This window comes from Balaenoptera ricei, chromosome 10, assembly GCF_028023285.1.
Source record: "Balaenoptera ricei isolate mBalRic1 chromosome 10, mBalRic1.hap2, whole genome shotgun sequence".
Classification (NCBI taxonomy): Eukaryota; Metazoa; Chordata; class Mammalia; order Artiodactyla; family Balaenopteridae; genus Balaenoptera; species Balaenoptera ricei.
Window position 1 is genome coordinate 38,123,825 of NC_082648.1, and position 18,369 is coordinate 38,142,193.

Below are 18,369 nucleotides of genomic sequence, written 5' to 3' on the forward strand. Positions count from 1 at the left end.
AAAAGCAGAAATCCCTTTGTATTTGTGTTACTGTTCCCTCTGGCCTCCAGCATTGCGTTTTTATACTCTCTGCCTCAACTTTATTTCAGTACTTTGTTTCCTCTGGTTCTGATGGTTTTTCACAGTGCTTTATAAGAGTTTATACCTAACCCATAGCGGAGGTCTTCACTTCCTTTGCCTTTGCGACACTGAGGATGAAGTTTTCAAGGTCCCCATACGCTTCACGCTCGGTGATCATCTTCCGACCACTCCCTGTGCGCGCTCCTGCGGGCGGGGGTAGGTGGCGCTTCTCCAGCCTCCTAACCTCACTTGAGGCGGAAATCCTCCTGCCTTTGTGAACGTGTTTCTTTAGATCTCGCTCTCTTGGTCTTTTTTCTGTTGTTTCTCATCTACGAGTTTGACCTCCTCTGTAATTGCCCCCTCCCCGTTCCCCTACAGCATACACGTTCCCCCACTTGGAGTCAGAGTAACTGATACTTTAACATCCTCCACTGGCCCCACTTCGTCTTTAAACACCATGCAAACGCGCTCTCCTTCAGGGTCCTGCCTGGGAGCTCCAGCAGCATTTCCCCCCTCTCTGGTAACAGATGTCAAAGAGAGCGAGGCCCCGGACGTGCCCATATATGACCTTGGAACAGAAAGCTGCCTCGTTTGCAGGCAACGTTCGGGGGAACCCTGTCCACTCCCACCCTCGCCTCCCCCTTCGGCGAGTTCACTCGCGTGCACTACGCGGGCGCCGGCTACTCCCTCTCTTCTCCCGACTTCCTTCGGAGAGCCTCACAAACCGGGGGAAGTTCAATCATTCCTCAGCGAGCCTCGGCGCTCACTGGGCATGCTCAGTGGCCGGGCCCGGCTCCGGTGGCCAGAGGCTGCTTTGGGCTCGGGTCGGCGGCTGCTTGGGCTCGGCTTCCCCGAGCGCGGGCTGAGCACAGCGGCCCCTGAGCCGGGAGCGAGACGCGCCCCGCCGTCCCCGCCCAGGCGCCGGCCCCGCCAGAGCGCCGTCGTTCCGGACCCCGAAAGCCCCCAACTTCGCGCCAAGTTCCGAGCCGCCTCCGGTGGGAGCCATGCAAATGATGACCAGGGACGTTCTGCTAGAAATGGAGCTGGAGGAGGACGACGACGACGATGGGGATATCGGTGAGCCGCGGGTTCCGGGGGTGGGTCGGCGCGGGGCCCCGCGTCCGCTCCCGAAAGCCCGAGGCAAAGCGGGAGAAGTCGGGGACTGCGCGTGGGCGCCGCATACTCGAGAATGGAAGCTGGCGGGTACCCTCGGCCGCTCGGAGGAGCTCGGGTGCGGGGGGCCGTGGTGGTCGTGGTGGTGGTGGTGGTGGGGGGAGGGGCGGGGGGAAGCCCGCGCCGCCCACCCCGGGCCGCAGTGCGGCTGCCTCGCGCCGCGGAACGGCGGGCGAGCGGGCGGCCCCCGGGAAGGCCGGGGAGGCGCGGGGTAAGCGCGGGTCCCTAGGTCAGTTTCCGGACGGGCGAGGGACGCGGCCCCTGAATAGTCACGGTAGCTACGGGGACGCCCCCGAGCGCGGAAGTCTTGACTCAGAACAACAACTTTTGGGTCATTTTCTCCGGCTCGAACCGGCGCGGGCGGCGAGCCCGTGGGCGGGGTTCGGGGAGCGCGCCCGGGTTGGGAGAGCAGGCGTGTGACCCGCCTGAATCCTCCTTGAGGTGAAAGCAGGCGCGCGGCTGTGGGACGGAGGGTTGGGCCTGGGTGGGGCGGCCCGGGAACTATCTGTGGCCGCTGGGCGCGGGCCGGGATCCTTTTTCCATCCGCAGCGCCCGCGGGGGAACGGATGGGAGGAGGAAGCCTTTAGGCTGGGTGGACCGCAAGGCATTTCCTACCCGTCCAGAGGGCCCCGGTGCCCCATTTCTGGTTAAGAGTGCTTAGAAAGAGTGGACAGAACGGAGGGAGAGCTGTTTAAGAGTTACAAACGGAGTGGGAGGAGGTGAGGAAGGCGAAAGCAATTGGAGCAGTGGGGAGAAAATCTGGTCCCTAAAGAGAACACTGTCAGGGAATGATGGCATATTGGGTCCGTCCGGAAGACGGGCAGTTAAATTACCAGGCCGACTCCGACTCAGTTTCCTGGACGCCAAATCAGTTTAAAAAACGTAACAGTTCCTGCTCTTGTACTAATACTTTTCTCTAATATATGCTTCTCTAATACATTCTTCTCTAATAATTTTATTAGTAACTTAATTTTAGGAGATTGATGTGGTTTTTCGTTCACGTTTTAGGTTCTGCTCATTTATTTATTTTTCTGGTTTTTCCAGCTCTATTGAGATATAATTGGCATATAACAATGTGTAAGTTTAAGATGCACAACGTCCTGATTTGATACATTTATAAGTTGCAAAATGATTACCACCATAGAGTTAGCTAACACCTCTGCAACGTCACTTAACTACCATTTGTTTTTTGTGGCGAGAACATTTAAGATCTTCTCTCAAAGCATAAGATACAGTATTATGAACTCTAATCACTATGCTGTAAATAGATCCCTGGAACTTATTCATCTTCTAACTGGAAGTGTAACCTTTGACCCGTATCTCCTCACCTCCCCGCCCCCAACATTCTACTGTTTCTGTGAGTTCACCTTTTTTGTATTTCGCATATAAGTGATATCATACAGTATTTGTCTTTCTCTGCCTTATTTCACTTAACATAATGCCCTCAAGTTCCATTTGCGTTGTTGCAAATGACAGGATTTCCTTCTTTCTCATGGCTGAATAATATTCCATTACATATATATAATATATATATATATGACACATCATCTCTGTCCATTCATCTGTAGACAATTAACGTCTTTCCATATCTTGGCTATTGTAGGCACTGCTCATTTAAATCCAAAAACAAATTTAATAGAAGGGATTATACTCCATGGTTTAGCATTACCTTTCATTCACTTGAGAACAATTTATTAAGTGTCCATTCTTATGGAGGGAGCAAATAGTAATATTCTTTTTTATAGGAGAGAAAACTGAAGCTCACAGGTTCATCCGCCTAGCTTCTCACACAGCTTATTAAGATTCAAACCCAGGTTTTCTGACTTGCGAGACCTCTGCGTACTGATGCCCTTTTCAGCGGGTCACTCCAGCTGTCAGATAATATATAATGCTACTATTTAGCAGGCTGTGGTAGTAAATCATGATTGCATACAATATAAATCATAGGAACAAACTTTAAAAAGTTATAATAAAATTAGCACGGTCTGTTTCATAGGAAAACACTTATCTGTTATGGTGAGGTGTCACTATTTACACTGACAGTTTTAAATAAATAAGGGTAAAAACCCAAATGGAAATTGAAGTAAGCAAGAGACTCTGAGCTTTGTTCCAGCCTGCCATCAGTAGATCTCAATTTAGAAAGAAAACTAACTTGGGCTAGTTTGTATTGACCTGATAGTTGTATCAAGTCGAACAGTGTAGATATATTTAAGAAAAAGTTAAATATCTCTACTCTTCTTTCATCCCACCCTCCATAGTCTACTGAAATTAATATTTTAGTGTATATAGGGGTCAAGTCAACATACTTTATGTTAGTCAACAAATATCAGGTCTCAGCAATTTGGGGTTGTTATACAAATTTAATGTGGGTTGCAGTGATTTATATCAAGAGATGTTTACCATGCCAATGGAAAGTTTATGTCATTGAAAAATAATAAGCCTTTTTGGATGTCACCAGAAGTAGGCTGATGGTATACAGCCTTTTATCAAATAATTATAAAACTATGGAAGGGGAGACTCTGGTGAAATGAAGATTATAATTTTAACCTCTGCCTCTAGTTTTGTAATGCAGGGCTGTGTTCAAGCTATTGACTAACATATTTCTCCTAGTACTTGATTGTCACAACTAATAGTTGTATAATAATTAAAAACCCACTCAGGTACTGAAGATTTCTATGAAATATCTTTATAGTTATTAACTTTATAATTCAGAGCAGGAGAGTTATTTTGACATAAGTTCTTGGGTAAGACATCTATGATCAATTAATTTGCAAGAGGCAAAAAGAAAAACTATTTAAGCTAGATGTGGTCCCTGGTTACATCATAGAAATGTTTTACATATATAAATGGAAGTGTGCCCTCTAGTAGACTGGGATTTGGGCTGCTTTTTTTTTTAAACCTATGGGTTTCTGCTTACTTTTTTTTGATTTATTGATTGATTGATTGATTGATTGCTATGTTGGGTCTTCGTTTCTGTGCTAGGGCTTTCTCTAGTTTCGGCAAGCGGGGGCCACTCTTCATTGCGGTGCGCGGGCCTCTCACTCTCGTGGCCTTTCTTGTTGCGGAGCACAGGCTCCAGACGCGCAGGCTCAGTAGTTGTGGCTCATGGGCCCATTTGCTCCATGGCATGCGGGATCCTCCCAGACCAGGGCTCGAACCCGTGTCCCCTGCATTAGCAGGCAGATTCTCAACCACTGCACCACCAGGGAAGCCCTCTGCTTACTTTTGAAGCACGTTTAGTGCTTTAAGTGTGAGGATTGCTTCCTTGTTTGGCATTAACTAATCTAGAGAATCAAAGATGGTAAATCTCACCATGATGTCCTTTCCATATTTGCTTTACTCATGACCACTAGAAATTGTGCCCAAAGGTTTGTGAAAGAGGCAGCCTATTGGCATGAGAGCATTTGTGCAAAAGGCCACTTATTTTCTAAATCAGCTCCAACAACCAACCACAGGTGTTATCTTGAGGCAGTGGTGGTAGGAAGTATTTGGCTCATGGCCTTTATTGCACTGGTGCTGGTGGAGATCACACGTTGAGGCAGGTTCTGTGCACCTGGTGTGCAGAAGAGTGTCTTTAGCTGCCTTGCTTCCAGAAACACCTCCCCACACACACACACCCTGCCACCTCATTAATCAGTAAATTGAATTTAACATCTCTTCTTGACGTAGAAAGTGATAGAAATAATTTTTATAGCCAGAATGTAGATATTTAGTATGCTGTTTTGTTTCTTGCATTTCCGTTGTTCAGACTTCACTGAGGGAAGAAAAGTGTTCTCAAAAAAGAAGGGAGTTATCAGGAACACTTCAGATAGTTCAGGCAAAAGGTTTTTTGTTTAGATGGTTGGTTGTGTCAACTGAAAAAAAAAAGTACAACCTAAGAGTTGAGAATTATGTTTAGTTTGGGGACCTACTGAGGACTATAGCCTGGGATAACAGCCTCTCAGGTAGCTTTGAGGAACTGTTTCAAAGAGGTAAGGGAGAGGCCAGGATATATAAGAGTTTTTTGCTGGGGGAAAACAAACAAACAAACAAAAACAAAAAAACACATAGTTGAACATCAGAAGATTACTGCTAATCAAAAAACAGACATCTCAAGTTAAAGATTTTAGTGCTTTTCTATGTACGGGAAAATGCAAGAGTCTGGGCTTATTGAAATCATTCCTTTAATATTCATCTTAACTATCTAGGGCCAGTATCCTGTTTTTCTCCATCGTGAATTCCCTTCAGGGGGCATCATGGGGTAGCTGCAGTGGTTGATGGGTTTATGGCAGCAACATCTTCATTTACTGAAATGGCCGGTGACATTTTTTGACCACTTTGGATTCCCAGTCTGTTTATGGTAGAGTTTACTCTCTGATCCCCACAGCTAATGGTCCTGCCATTGGGGTGGGGGATGGGTGGGAAGAGGCCCATTATCTCTAAGGGATAATGATCCAGCTCTACCTCCCAAGTGTCTTTGTTGCTTCCCCTTTCACTGTCGCATTCTTATATAGACTTATCTTCCTGCACTATCTCTATCCCCTCACTACAAACTTTATGTTTAATCACTTGCAAATCTGACCCTAGCATCAGTTTTGCTTTGTCATCATTAATTGAGCAAGCCTGTGCTAGTTGTAGGATTAGGTGTTGAGCTGGGTGTTGGGAGGCAAAAAATGAGTAAGTTGCATGCTTTGGCTGTGGAGAGGTGGGTTCCGTGGAACCAGCCATTTGCAGTAAGTGCTATTATTGAGGTACATACACAGCCGTGGAGGAGGACGGGAGACCGCTGCACAGAAGGGATTGTTGGGCCAGGTGCTGAAGAAGCAGGCAGGCATAAAGGGCAGGAGGAGAGTCTGGAGTTTCAAGTATTGCCTATGGTGGAAGGGAGCAGTCACGAGGCTGGGAAGGCAGGGGGGTGTGGCACCATGAAGAATCCTCCAAACGTTTTTAAGGGTTTTGGATTTTACCCTGTAGGTGATTTGGAGCTCCAGAAAGGTTATAAGGAAAGGAGTGATAGAATCAAATTTGCTTTTGGAAAGATCTCCCTGGCAGTGCATTGGGAAATGGGTTGGAGAGGGGAGATGCTTGAGGTAAGCCTTTCTGGTCGTCAGGTTCAGAAATGGCCTGCAGTGGCCATGAGAAGAGAGAGGAGTGGGTCTGAGAGCTTATGAACGAGGCAGCATCTCTAAGGTCTTGGAGACCGAATGTGTCCAGCAAGCAGAGAGGAGCCTGGGATGACTCTTGGACTTGAGAACAGTGGCAGGTGGAGGAGAACAGATGTGCAGGAGGGGAGAATTTTGTATTGTTCCAACAAGCCTTACATTCTTCTCCTCTGCTTTAGCTCAGACCATTCCCCTTCCCAATAATACTAGACTCTCCTTCTCTTTCTCAGCAGCTCTCTCTCCTTCTAAACCCGTCACAATCCCAGGAAGCTGTTGTTGTTCCCTCTAGCCCAAAGCACCCACCAATGAATGCTCATACTCCTTATTTTTCTGTTCCATGCAATTAGCATTCACCTTGTATTTTTGCTGTTCACTATCTTTGCATTAATTAATCCTCCCAACTAGAATGTAAATTTCTTGGGGACTGAGACTAGGTCATGCAAAATATCCCAAATGTTGTGGACATTCCATTACTATAATTTAAGAAAATTCTCACTTCCTCACCCTCTAAAATGAAAGCTTCTCAAAGGCAGCTGTTTTGTGTACTTTCTGTTCTAAGCTAGGTCCCTTGTGCTTGGAATGGTGCTTGATATTCAGTGGAAGCCAAGCAAATCATTGTTGAAAGAAAGAATAAATGAATTACTTTGAATAATTAAACAAATTAATTAAATTATTCAATTAAGTAAATTTATTTAATTAAATAAATGAATAATAAACATAATGCTTAGTGGTTTTTATGGCCCTCATGGAGTTCTCTTCTTTGGCACCTGGAGATGCCCACAGTCATCTGCTATAAAAACGTTGATTGTACATACTCTTCCAGGAACTCTTCTAGGTTCTGTGGTCCCTGACCTCTGGTACCTCACTATCTAGGAAGGAGACAGATATGTGAATAGATAATTGCAGTCATCTGTGATTAATGCTGTACTGTAATCAAGATGTGTACCAGGCTCAGTGGTGGTACCAAGGATAAAACATGTACCCTTGCTTAGGGGAATCCAGGATGGCTCTACAGAGGCGGTGCCTATGCCAGCCCTGGAGGAATAACCAGATAGGTGAGGGAAGGAGCTAGAACAGTAGAGTGTCCTGAGCATTCCTAATGTTCCCTGATTTCTCAACAAATCACTCTTGATGCTGCCCTTGCCTTATTTGCTATGACAAGTGGCTCATACGTATATGGGGTGTGTGTGTGTGTGTGTGTGTGTGTGTGTGTGTGTGTGTGTGTATTTATGTATGTATATGTATATATTCTTTACCAGGGTATGACAGCTAAAAAGCAAAACAAAGCAAACTATTCTTAAAGTCATTCTCTTTGAACATAGTCTTACCCTGTTGCATAAACCTTCTGCTATTTTCAGTTTCAAATCCACACTCACAATTTATGTTCCATGTTCTAACTCTCAAGTCAAATAATTGCTTTCCAAAAGGTTCCCCAGTCTCGTCTTACAAGTCTCATTGTTCTTTGGATCTGACACAAACAGAGCTCTAAAGAAGAGTTCTACACACACACCCCCCACTCCTTTTTTTTTCTCAAGGGGTTGTAACAGTCACGTAAGTTGATTGCTGTACATTTGTTTTTTTTCCTCTTAGAAACCAAGAAATTTAGACTAAAAGCTCCTGTGAAGATTTCCCTCAGAGATATTATTTAAATTCTGACATTCTTGGGGGAAGATTATAATATACTGTTAAGAATTCCACAGTCAGGCTTTAAGTTAAAGGGTGGTCTTGAACTCTCAAAGCGTTATTTGTAGCAGGTTAGATTAAAATCATTGTATTTTATAGAAGTTTCCACTCTAGCTAATACTTTAGGTTTTCTTATGTTATCATACGTATCAGTTTGTGTTTTGTATGCCAGTCAATTCAGTAAATCTTAACAAAACGTATAGTCTTAGAGGGAGAAGTGCTATCTCGTTTCCCTTTGTACGCTACAGCCTACGTATCGTAATGCTTTTCACATAGTCCCAAACATTTGTTAAGGGATTGTTTTTTAGATTGTAATGGGAAGCTTTGTTTGCTATAAGATTTAAGCTGCTTCATCTGCTTTTGATACAAATCATTCAGGGCTGGGTCTGTGCAAAAATCACGATTTTTAGAACAGAAAAACATCATTTCCAGTCACCTTCAACCAAGGAAACGTACTTCTTGACTGATTGGTAACTCATATGTAAATGTAGAGATTGTGAGAATTTAATACAGTCAAGTGATTGTCTTATGTCATTATTGCTTTTCCTTTAGTTTTGTCTTGCTTTTTTAAAGGCAACTAAAATTATTTAGCAGCCATCCCAAGGAGCAGCCAGTTTAAAGAATACTAGGTGAAAATGTCAACAATAGAATATTTTGGACATGTACCAAAGAGCAATCCAAATACTATTCAGCCCCAAATCAGATAGAACGTTTGCACAGAAGACAAATTGAAGGGTTAATAGGCAACTTTCTCTGCCGTGGTATTATTACTGCCCTGGCTACATGTCTGAATACTAATTGAAAGAACTTGCTGCAGTAAGTTATTCATCAGCCAAAAATACAAATGAAAGAAAATATATTCTTTTGTGAAGTCCAGATGTTGCTTTTATATTTAATGCTTTCAGTCTAAGACATTGAAACTCTACTATTTCCTACATTATTTAAAAATACAAATACTTGAAATTGGGGGAAGAAAGGATATTAGTCATTAAAATTCTCTTTTCTATAATTTTTATTTTAACTTTGGCAGAATTTTAGCCAAAGGTCAAAGTCTTGTAAATAGATGTTCTTTCACGAAGTACAATTATGCAAATTACAGGCTTGTTTATAAAGCTTGTTTTATATAAACTAAGATTGTGTTTACATAATTGATTTTTTTATGATTCTTCAGACATTCTATCTAGACGTTTGAAAAATAGTCTTTGGCTTTGCACAGACAGGATGATGGTTAGATTTTTCTTGTGGCATCCCATAGACACAGACTTAAGCATTTAAAAAAATATTTTTCTGATTTCTGCAAAGTTTTTAAGAAAAATTATTCCCCACTAAATTTTAAACAAAAATAATACACCCTCCCCACGTATAAAACTCAGACCCTTAACATTATTTTCAGTGTTTTATTATAATTTATATTATGATTTTAAACAATTGCATTCGTTGTATCATTTTATTTCCTTCTACTGTTACTTATTAAACAATTCCTGAATGCTCAATCTGTGTAAAACATAAGATACTTTTTTCTAAACAAACAAAAGAAAAACCAACAAATAAAACCCACCTTTGTTTCTAAGTAATACAAATAGTGAAGAAACAGTGTAAGCTCACTGATCTTAGATGCTACTTAGGGAAAGTAGATTTTAAAGACTGAGCTTCTTGGTTTCTTTGGGGAAAGTTAATCCCTAAAGAGGACATTTAAAAAAAAAAAAAAAAGGAAGAAAGAGCCTGTGAAGGCTGTGGTGATGCAGAGCCATGAGGAGGGAAGGAGACAGGCCTGCAGTCGGAAGACTTGAATTAGCGCTTGGCTTTGGCACCTAGAATCTATCACCTGGGGCAAGTTTCTCGGCTTCTCAGCCTGTCTTTTCAGCCCTGTGGGGTTGCTAGGAGGATGCAAGGAGGCATGTACAATGGCGGGTGTGGGGCCTTTTCACTCACACTACCTGAGTGGCAGTTACAGTATCACCATCATAATGAATTTTTTTATTTAAAAGCAGTCATGGGAACTGCTACTCTTTTTTTTTTTTTTTTAACATCTTTATTGGAGTATAATTGCTTTACAATAGTGTGTTAGCTTCTGCTGTATAACAAAGTGAATCAGCTATACATATGGAACTGTTACTCTTAACCTCAGAGAGCTCTAAGTCCTTGCCTGGTTTTTTGTTGCTCTGTGTCATATTATGCATGCAGGAACTGTCCACTAAGTGTCAGGTTAAGGGTGATCATGACCGTGGCTGTGCTGCAGACACATGTACTTAAATATAAAAGAGCTGAAGAACAGCATGTGGTTTCTGCAAAGAGATAATTACTGAGTGTGCTTTCCTGTACTCTTACTGATCTTCTGACAGAATGACAGTGTTATTCAGATTCCAGGAAACCTATTTCAGGGGGAATCTCTTTCAGGGAATCTTAGCAGAAGGTTCCAACAGCTGACACTTGGCTCCCAATAAATGGCTCATAAATATAGGGATTGTATTTCCATTGGTAGCACATGTGGCTTATCCCATCCTGCCAATCGCTGTCAGGCTGTTCTTACCAAGTATGTATGCCCCCATGTGCCACCATGTAATTGAATGCATAAGAAGTGAGGAAGAAGACTTTTTTAAAGTAAGAAGTGAATAGCTTTTATTACAAAGTGAGCCTTTAGAATATCACAGGAGAACTGGGGAGAGAACGATTGATGATGAGATTCTCCATTGTCACTACTGAATTGTGGAAACATGGAGGATCATTCAGAGTGTTCACCATTCAGTGGAGGGAGGGAAGTCACAAGGCAGTGAAGGGAGATTGTTGACCTGATGTTAAAAACCTTTGACTTGACTTGGACATCCTTCCCACCACCCCTTTCCCAATTTTTGATCATCGTATATATGCAGGCACTGTCAGCCTTGGCCGCTCATTCTCTTAATGTCTTCTAGAATTGGAGATTATCCTGCCTCTCTCAGAGGGGACCTTCTCAGTCCCTTGTTGCCTCGGCATACTCAAACCCCGCTCTCAGAGGGCTGGGGGATGGATGCCTTGGGAATCGACATCCGCTTGGATCTGGAGGGAAGAAGGAGAGACGAGGCCCCAGGGATCCCCACCCCCCCCAACAAAGCCCTGGATAAGTGTAGGTATAAGTGTAGGTAGGGATCAGGTGAAAGTGATCTTTTCTTGAGGTTTGGATTTGCGGATGAAAACCTGAATTTCATTAGAGGTACTTATACTGGAGGCAAAAGAAAAGGATGACTCTTTCCTGAGTTGGAAGATCATTTCCACCGTCTGTTACAGACAGCCTCACCTTGGCCAAGGATGTGCACCTGCGTCCTGTTGGACTACGAATATCTGTGGTGAGGGAGAAAGGGGCCACTCTGCTGGTCTGTGGTCCTTTTTATTTATCCACATCAGCCCCTTCTCCTCAGTTGAGTCTGTTATCTTGCCTCTGTCTCAGTACTTTTGTCAGACACTTAGCCTGGGTCTGCAGAGGTGGAGGCCACCACTACTTAAACTTATGTTTTAGACAGATATAAGTTCAAATTCTAGTCCAGACATTCACTAATTGTGTGACCTTGAGTGATTAACATAACTTTCTCCTCCTCTGTAAAATGAAGCTAATATTAGAACCTACTTCAAGGATGATTGTGTTAAAAATGACGATTTTGAAAAGCCTACTTTGCAGGATTGTGGTGCCTGATACACTAAAAGCCCTCCATAATTATGAGCTAATGTTAGTATTATAGATAGCTGCTTTTACCTATATTTTAACTCAGATGTAGCTCTTTTGCTTTTTATTAGCAATTTTACTATTCTTCCACTTATATAGGTCATTGTCATTATTTGTCTTTTTCATTAAACTGTGAGCATCTTGAGGCTATCATCTCAGTGAGCAGCTTAATGCCTGGCACAGCATAGGTGATCAATACAATTTTGTTGAATGAATGAGTAGATGAATGAAAGATATTGATTATTGAAGAGCTATGTGGTATGATTGGAAAGGTAGGCCTTTGGATACAGATCAGCCCTTGGACAGGTTCATAAAACTTTGGAGCCTTGGTTTCCATATTAGAAAAGTGTAGTAGAGATAATAATACAGAAAGGGTAATGATACTTAACGGAATTGTTATAAAGTTTAAAATTAACATATAAAAGGATGAGGGACAGTTCCAGGCACATAGTAGGCCAATAAATAATAGTGACAGTCATGATAAAGCAACTAAAAATGGAGAAATGTAAGTGACTGGCGTAACCTAAGTTGGATTTTCCAGTAGATGGATTTCACAATAGAATTGTATCATCCCTTTGAATGTATATAATTTTAGTAAGAAAGGTAACAGAATATAAGATAAAGATTCATAATGAAATTTAAATGATACTTTGATAGCCTTTACACTAAAGAAAATGTGTGAGAAATAGGAGCATTTCTTAATCTAGCAAATTTAAGATTTTGAAAGTATCTTTTATCAGGGTCTAAAGGGTAAGGTTGATATTGATCATATGAACTTTTAATGAAATAAACTTTTAATAAAATATGTAGTTTTAAATAAATATGTAATTTTGCTTATCATGTGAATGGTCAGTTATTTTAAATGGGAAAATTCTAAAGTATTTAATTTGCCTACAAGACTAAAATGTCTGTTCATTGAATTTTACTGAAAAGTTTGAAGTCAAGTAAAACCTGTTAAAAGAGACGGATGTGATACGGATCAAAATGATAAAACAGAAGACATGAACACACAGAGAAATTTCTACCCTTATGGTTTGAATTGTTTTGAATTTAGTCATATAAAAAAATAAAATAATCCATACCTAATTTGCACAATAGGTATATGAAATAATGTTTCTCATTTTGTAAGCTTGAAGTTTGGGAATGATTCAGCCTACATCAGTTTGTTAGAAATTAAACACTGCCAGGCCCCCTGTAGCAGCATCAGACCTAAGAAAAGTTATACATTCCATTCTGTTTGGGTAGGTGAGAGCAAAAGAAAAGGAAGAAGGCTGTTTTTAATCCCCAAATACAGTAGAGTTTAAGGTTATTTGCTTTATAAGTAAGGCTTTCCTAGAAGTGACTTTTCAATAAAAGCCAGAGTTACATCCTTCAGTTACTGCACTTAGAACTGCAGTTCTTGTTCTCCACTGGGTTTCAGCCTATCCTCCATCCACAAGATGCCAGATTGTCTCATATTTCCTGCCTCCATTTAAATTTAGGTAGTATTTAGTACTCACTGGGTACATGCTTCTATAACAGGCATATTGCAGCTTACAAATCACAGAGGAGACGTGAACATTTCTAACAGGCCTTGCCATCCACTCTAAGGGTAAGCAACACAGCAAATGGCTTTTGAGCAATGGGGTAATCATGGTTTTCCTGAGGGTTACAGTTGCCTAAACTGTGGCTAGTGGCTTGTTTTATACTCCAAAATACTTACTTTGAAGAGTTCAGTCACCATACTGACTGACTTATTTGGCACACACACAAACATCCCTTTGAAAGCTGATCATGGAATTGCTAGCAGTGGCCTTCATAAATCAGGTCTATTGCTTTTTTAAAAAGTCATGTACATAGAGATTTCATTTAGCTCAGAGCACTGGCTTGATCTCATCTCACAATCTTTATTAATTCAGTAAATATTTTCTGAAGACCTCCTATAGGTCACGTGCTGTTTAAGGTCTGAGGATACAGAACCAGGGAGAGAAGATCGCATCTTCGGTGGAGCTTATATTCTAATAAGTGATCAAATAAAACCCAAAAATGCATGTGGAAATCCATTCATTTACTTAATGTCTATTTTGCACCTTCTCTGTGCCAGGCATTGTGCTGGGCACTAGGAATTCAATACACAAGACAGAAGAGAAAAAAAAAAAAGGCAGAAGAAACGGCCTCTGCCCTCGATGAGTAGCCATGCTGGCAGGGAAGACAAACATGCCAACCAATCACCAGCAAATTATATTTAAAGATGGTGAAAAAAGAGACAGAACCAGGGTAACACAGCCGAGGACAGAAGTGGGGTGTCTCCAAAGCTGGTTCAGGGGGCTGGGCCCTCCCTGGGGGATGGCTGACAAGTACAGCTGTTATTCTCATAATTCTAAAAATAGCATGGACTTAGACTATAATCTTTAAAAAGCAGGTCTACGAGAAGGCTCAAAATGTACATTAGATTAACGTGTAAATCACCACATGTGTTTTCAGGCTCACAACTTCAGCTGCACTGGGGGAATCCTCCACACAGGAACTTTGTTTGCATTGATTTCAGTAGCTGTTAATGCACCTTGCAAAGGTGAGCAAGTAGCATTATTGCTGTACTGTCGGTTCTGTGCCTCTTTATTCCTTGGTAGATGAGCTAAAATGTTAGCACTGCATTGGAAAGCAGCAAAACTTAGTGGGTCACTCCCAGTTCCTTTCTCTCTTTCTTTATAGCTCAGTGTAGCATAATCTTCTAACTGAAGTTGAAGGAGAAGGTGAGGTTGGGCGCAAGCAATTCTGTGCATTTTCCCTGAGCTGTCAGAGGAGGAGGACGGGGAGATGGGGTAGGTACCTCTTGTTCCCTGTGCTCCACCCTTTCCTCTCCTGACTTGAAAGGGGCGGGGAGCTAACAAGAATGCCTGTTCTAGATTCTCAGCCGGGAACTGGTTCTCTGGTCTTCCTGCCCAGGTTGCTGTGGGGTGTGACTCATTCCTGTTTGGAAGTGACTGACTTTGGCTGAGAGTCATAACCAAGCCCCTGAAGCATGAATCAGAATTTGTGTGATGGTGGAAAAGCCCCACAGAGACTCTGAGGTGCTCCCTCAGGAATTTCTCCCCTTGAGAAATCCTAGTACTAGAGAAGCACTCTCTAAACAATAAGGTCCTACTGTATAGCACAGAGAACTGTATTCAATATCCTATGATAAACCATGGAAAGGAATATAAAAAAAGACTGTATATATATATGTGTAACTGAATCACTTTGCTGTATAGCGGAAATTAATACAACAGTATAAGTAAACTATGCTTCAATAAAAAATATTGAAAAGAAAATAAAAAATAGAGAAACACTCTCTAGAATTCCTTCACTGTGAATAGCCAAGTACCCTGGTATTAGAGTAATATGGAAGATGCAAATTAAAACTTCTTTTGTTTTCAGTTGATAGGGCAGAAAGAAGCAGATGCAAATTGTTTCCATTTACTCTTAAAAAATCCTGTTATTTTTCTGTGTTAGGATCTCTTCATACACGACTGAAATCTAGCAGGCAATATGACTGTATTGTTAAACTTATTGTTATATCCATTACAACTAATTCCTTTCAAATGGAGCCTATTTTCCTTATAAATGCCATTGAGATCAAGTATAAGAGATCCTATCATTAACCCTTTGCCATGCTTTTATCTGAACCCTCCATTCTAGTAATGTTTATTTAGTCCAGTGGTATTTTTTTTTTAACATGTAAAAGGCATATTTTCCATACTATAAAATGCACAGTTCAATGTTCAGTTTGGTAAATTTTGACAATTCTATAACCACCCACCCAAAATAAGACAGAGGACATTTTCATAGTCCTTTCATTTCAGGCTGTCACCACCCCCTAATCCAGGCAAACACTTAATGACATCTACTACCATAAATTGGTTTCACCTGTTCTTAAACTTCATATAAATGGAATCAGAGAATATAGTCTTTTGTATAGCTGGCTTCTTAAACTTGGCACAATATTTTTGGGGATTCATCCATGTTGTGGGTATCAATAGCAGTCTAGTATATATATATATTTTTAAAATTATTTATTTATTTTATTTATGGCTGCGTTAGGTCTTCGTTTCTGTGCGAGGGCTTTCTCTAGTTGCGGCAAGCGGGGACCACTCTTCATCGCGGTGCGCGGGCCTTTCACTGTCGCGGCCTCTCTTGTTGGGGAGCACAGGCTCCAGACGCGCAGGCTCAGTAATTGTGGCTCACGGGCCTAGTTGCTCCGCGGCATGTGGGATCTTCCCAGACCAGGGCTCGAACCCGTGTGCCCTGCATTGGCAGGCAGATTCTCAACCACTGCGCCACCAGGGAAGCCCAGTCTAGTATATTTTAACTATACGAATATCTGGAAAAATATTTTGAATTATGTCTTAACATATTACATCTCGGATAAGGAGCAAACTAACAATACTTAACCTTTTAATTCTATTTTTACTCTAAAGTGAAGTACTTTTTGGTCTTAGTTATTTTCGTGCTTTGTAATCTTTTTAGAAGCTCATGCAATGCCTTGCCTGTAATAGGAAATTGGCAAATATTTTCTTTAAGTTGGAAGGGAATGTATGAGGAAAATTAACTCATATCTCATTTTATAGAAATTCAGATTTTAATTGCCCTGCTGTGATGTGAAACCAAACAGCACATTCATTCTGGGCACTGGTCTGCTGATGATTTTATTGATGAATATACTTGTCCAGAGTGGACCGTTTGTGGGCTCTTTCCTCCAGTGTAAGGAGTTCAAGTGTAATAATAATTCATTTTTCCAAAAGGTCAGTTCTTACTGATTTTTTTTTTTTTTTTTACTGGTAAAAATATTCTAAACAGATATTATTAGCCTCATTCAGTAATTGAAGAGCTCTGAGAACAAAAACAGTAACAGTGACCTATCCAAAATGAAGGAGCGATTCAGTGTTGGTGCAAGATACTCGATTCCAAAATATTTGTTCTAGCACATGTGTTGCAAGCTCCCAGAGAAGTTATTGACACTGACGTTGGTTTCCCTTAAGAGTGACTCATGATTTCTTGAGCCTGGTTTCCACTATTAGTCATCCCCACTGCTTGGGTTAAAGCAGGCTCTTAGACTCTGCCTGGATTCCAGCCTTCACAGTCCCCCCACCTGGCCCCCACCCCCTTGATTCCCACCTCCTGGCTCAGCCACTCAGCAATCTCTGGAACCAATTCTGACTCCAGGCAAGCAGGATTTTATAATTCAGCATTTAGTATCAGTGCAGCATCAACCTTGTGTTTGTGTTTCGGTTCAGTAAGTTGGCTTGTTCTTTTTTCCCCAGTTGCCTAAATTCTTTTCTCAGAAACATGCCTAGAACGTCAGTAAACCTAGTTCTTCAGGTCCTGTCTTAGTCTCATCAGTGTCTCCTAATAGCTCTCATGCCTGGGAAGTGAAGTCCTTCCTCCCCCCTATGTGGTGCCCCCTGTCCCTTGCCAGGAGCAGACCCTAACCATGGCCTGCCTGTGTCCCCAGATTTAATAACATGAGCTGTACCTCTGTTCCTTTCTTTAGCTGTGCTTTCCGGTGGTACCTTAAATCTTGGACCCTAAATTGCCATCAAGCTGTATTTCTTTTCATTCCATTTCATTAGTCATGCCGTGCTGGCTGCCATAAGTGGGGCTGTGAGTAAGAGTGGGATACAGTTTCCTGCAGTAAGAGATAGGAGACTTAACTTTAGCCTGGCACCTAAGAAGATCAAGTGTTTACTGGAATGTGGGCAAACCACCTCCTGGGCAAGGAGGAAATCTGCGCCTGGCAGTAAACAGTTCTATTCAAAAGCAGTTCCCCAGTGCTGGGGAGGGACCTAGTTGAGCATCGGGGTAACTGAACCAAGCTGGTACTCAGCTGGGAGTGCTGATGGCTGTGGCTGGAAACCTTCCTTCCCCGTTCTTCAATATGGAAAAAAGATATTTTCCCAACCTTGTGCACGTACAGCTTTAAGAAAAGTACCCTGGTCAAAATTTCCAGTATTTGAAAATGTGCTGAGAATCCAAAAAGTAGAGAACCACTCTGAGCTTTTTCCTTCCCTTTCTGATGCCAGTGGCGTTTCTGAACGAGCATGCTGGGTCTGCTTCCACATATGCCTTGGTTACCACATCCTCTGGCAGGTGGCCTGCCTCTTGGTTCCTGCCCTGGGCTTAGTCCAGGCATTTGTTTCCAGGCCTCCTTCCTCCCAGGCGGCCTCTACAGCCTCATTCTGGATCTCCCCTGGGTCAGGCTGACTGTCTTTGGAAATGGCAGAGACTGTATATGATGGGGAGAGGGATCTCACCTGCCTTAGGAGAGGGAAATTAGCTAAGGTGAACGCACAGGCAAGACACTCCTAACCCAGCTGTGACAGAACCTAGACGGCATCAGGTTCACGTTTTAATTATTTCAAAAAAGTGATAAATGCCATGAATAGGCAGACTACATAAGGTTTATTGTCAGACTTCTAATAGAGCTAGTGTGTGTCCCTGCCATTTGTTTTATTAAGCTTTATGAGCTTTCACATGTGAAGTTGAAAGGAGATTGAGAAAGGTTCCCTTCAGAATTTTAAATTTTATACAATAAAGTTACAGTATTTCACAAACCTTTGAAAAAAGCTGATTGTGACTACTGACTTTTAATCTGCAACT

The 18,369-nt window shown here is 42.0% G+C and overlaps 1 protein-coding gene across 3 annotated transcripts in view; it reads left to right on the forward strand.

Moving 5' to 3' along the window:
• Positions 1-659: 659 nt before the first annotated feature.
• Positions 660-18,369, forward strand: part of ANO6 (anoctamin 6) — a 219,584-nt gene continuing 201,874 nt past the window's right edge. Inside the window, exon 1 of one of the 3 annotated variants that reach the window (XM_059935720.1) lies at positions 660-1,137. In XM_059935720.1, coding sequence (XP_059791703.1) covers positions 1,065-1,137 — 73 coding nt within the window. In that variant the 5' untranslated portion in view covers positions 660-1,064. The remainder of the gene's footprint in view (positions 1,138-18,369) is intronic. The other 2 variants (XM_059935718.1, XM_059935719.1) reach the window with 2 other exon arrangements.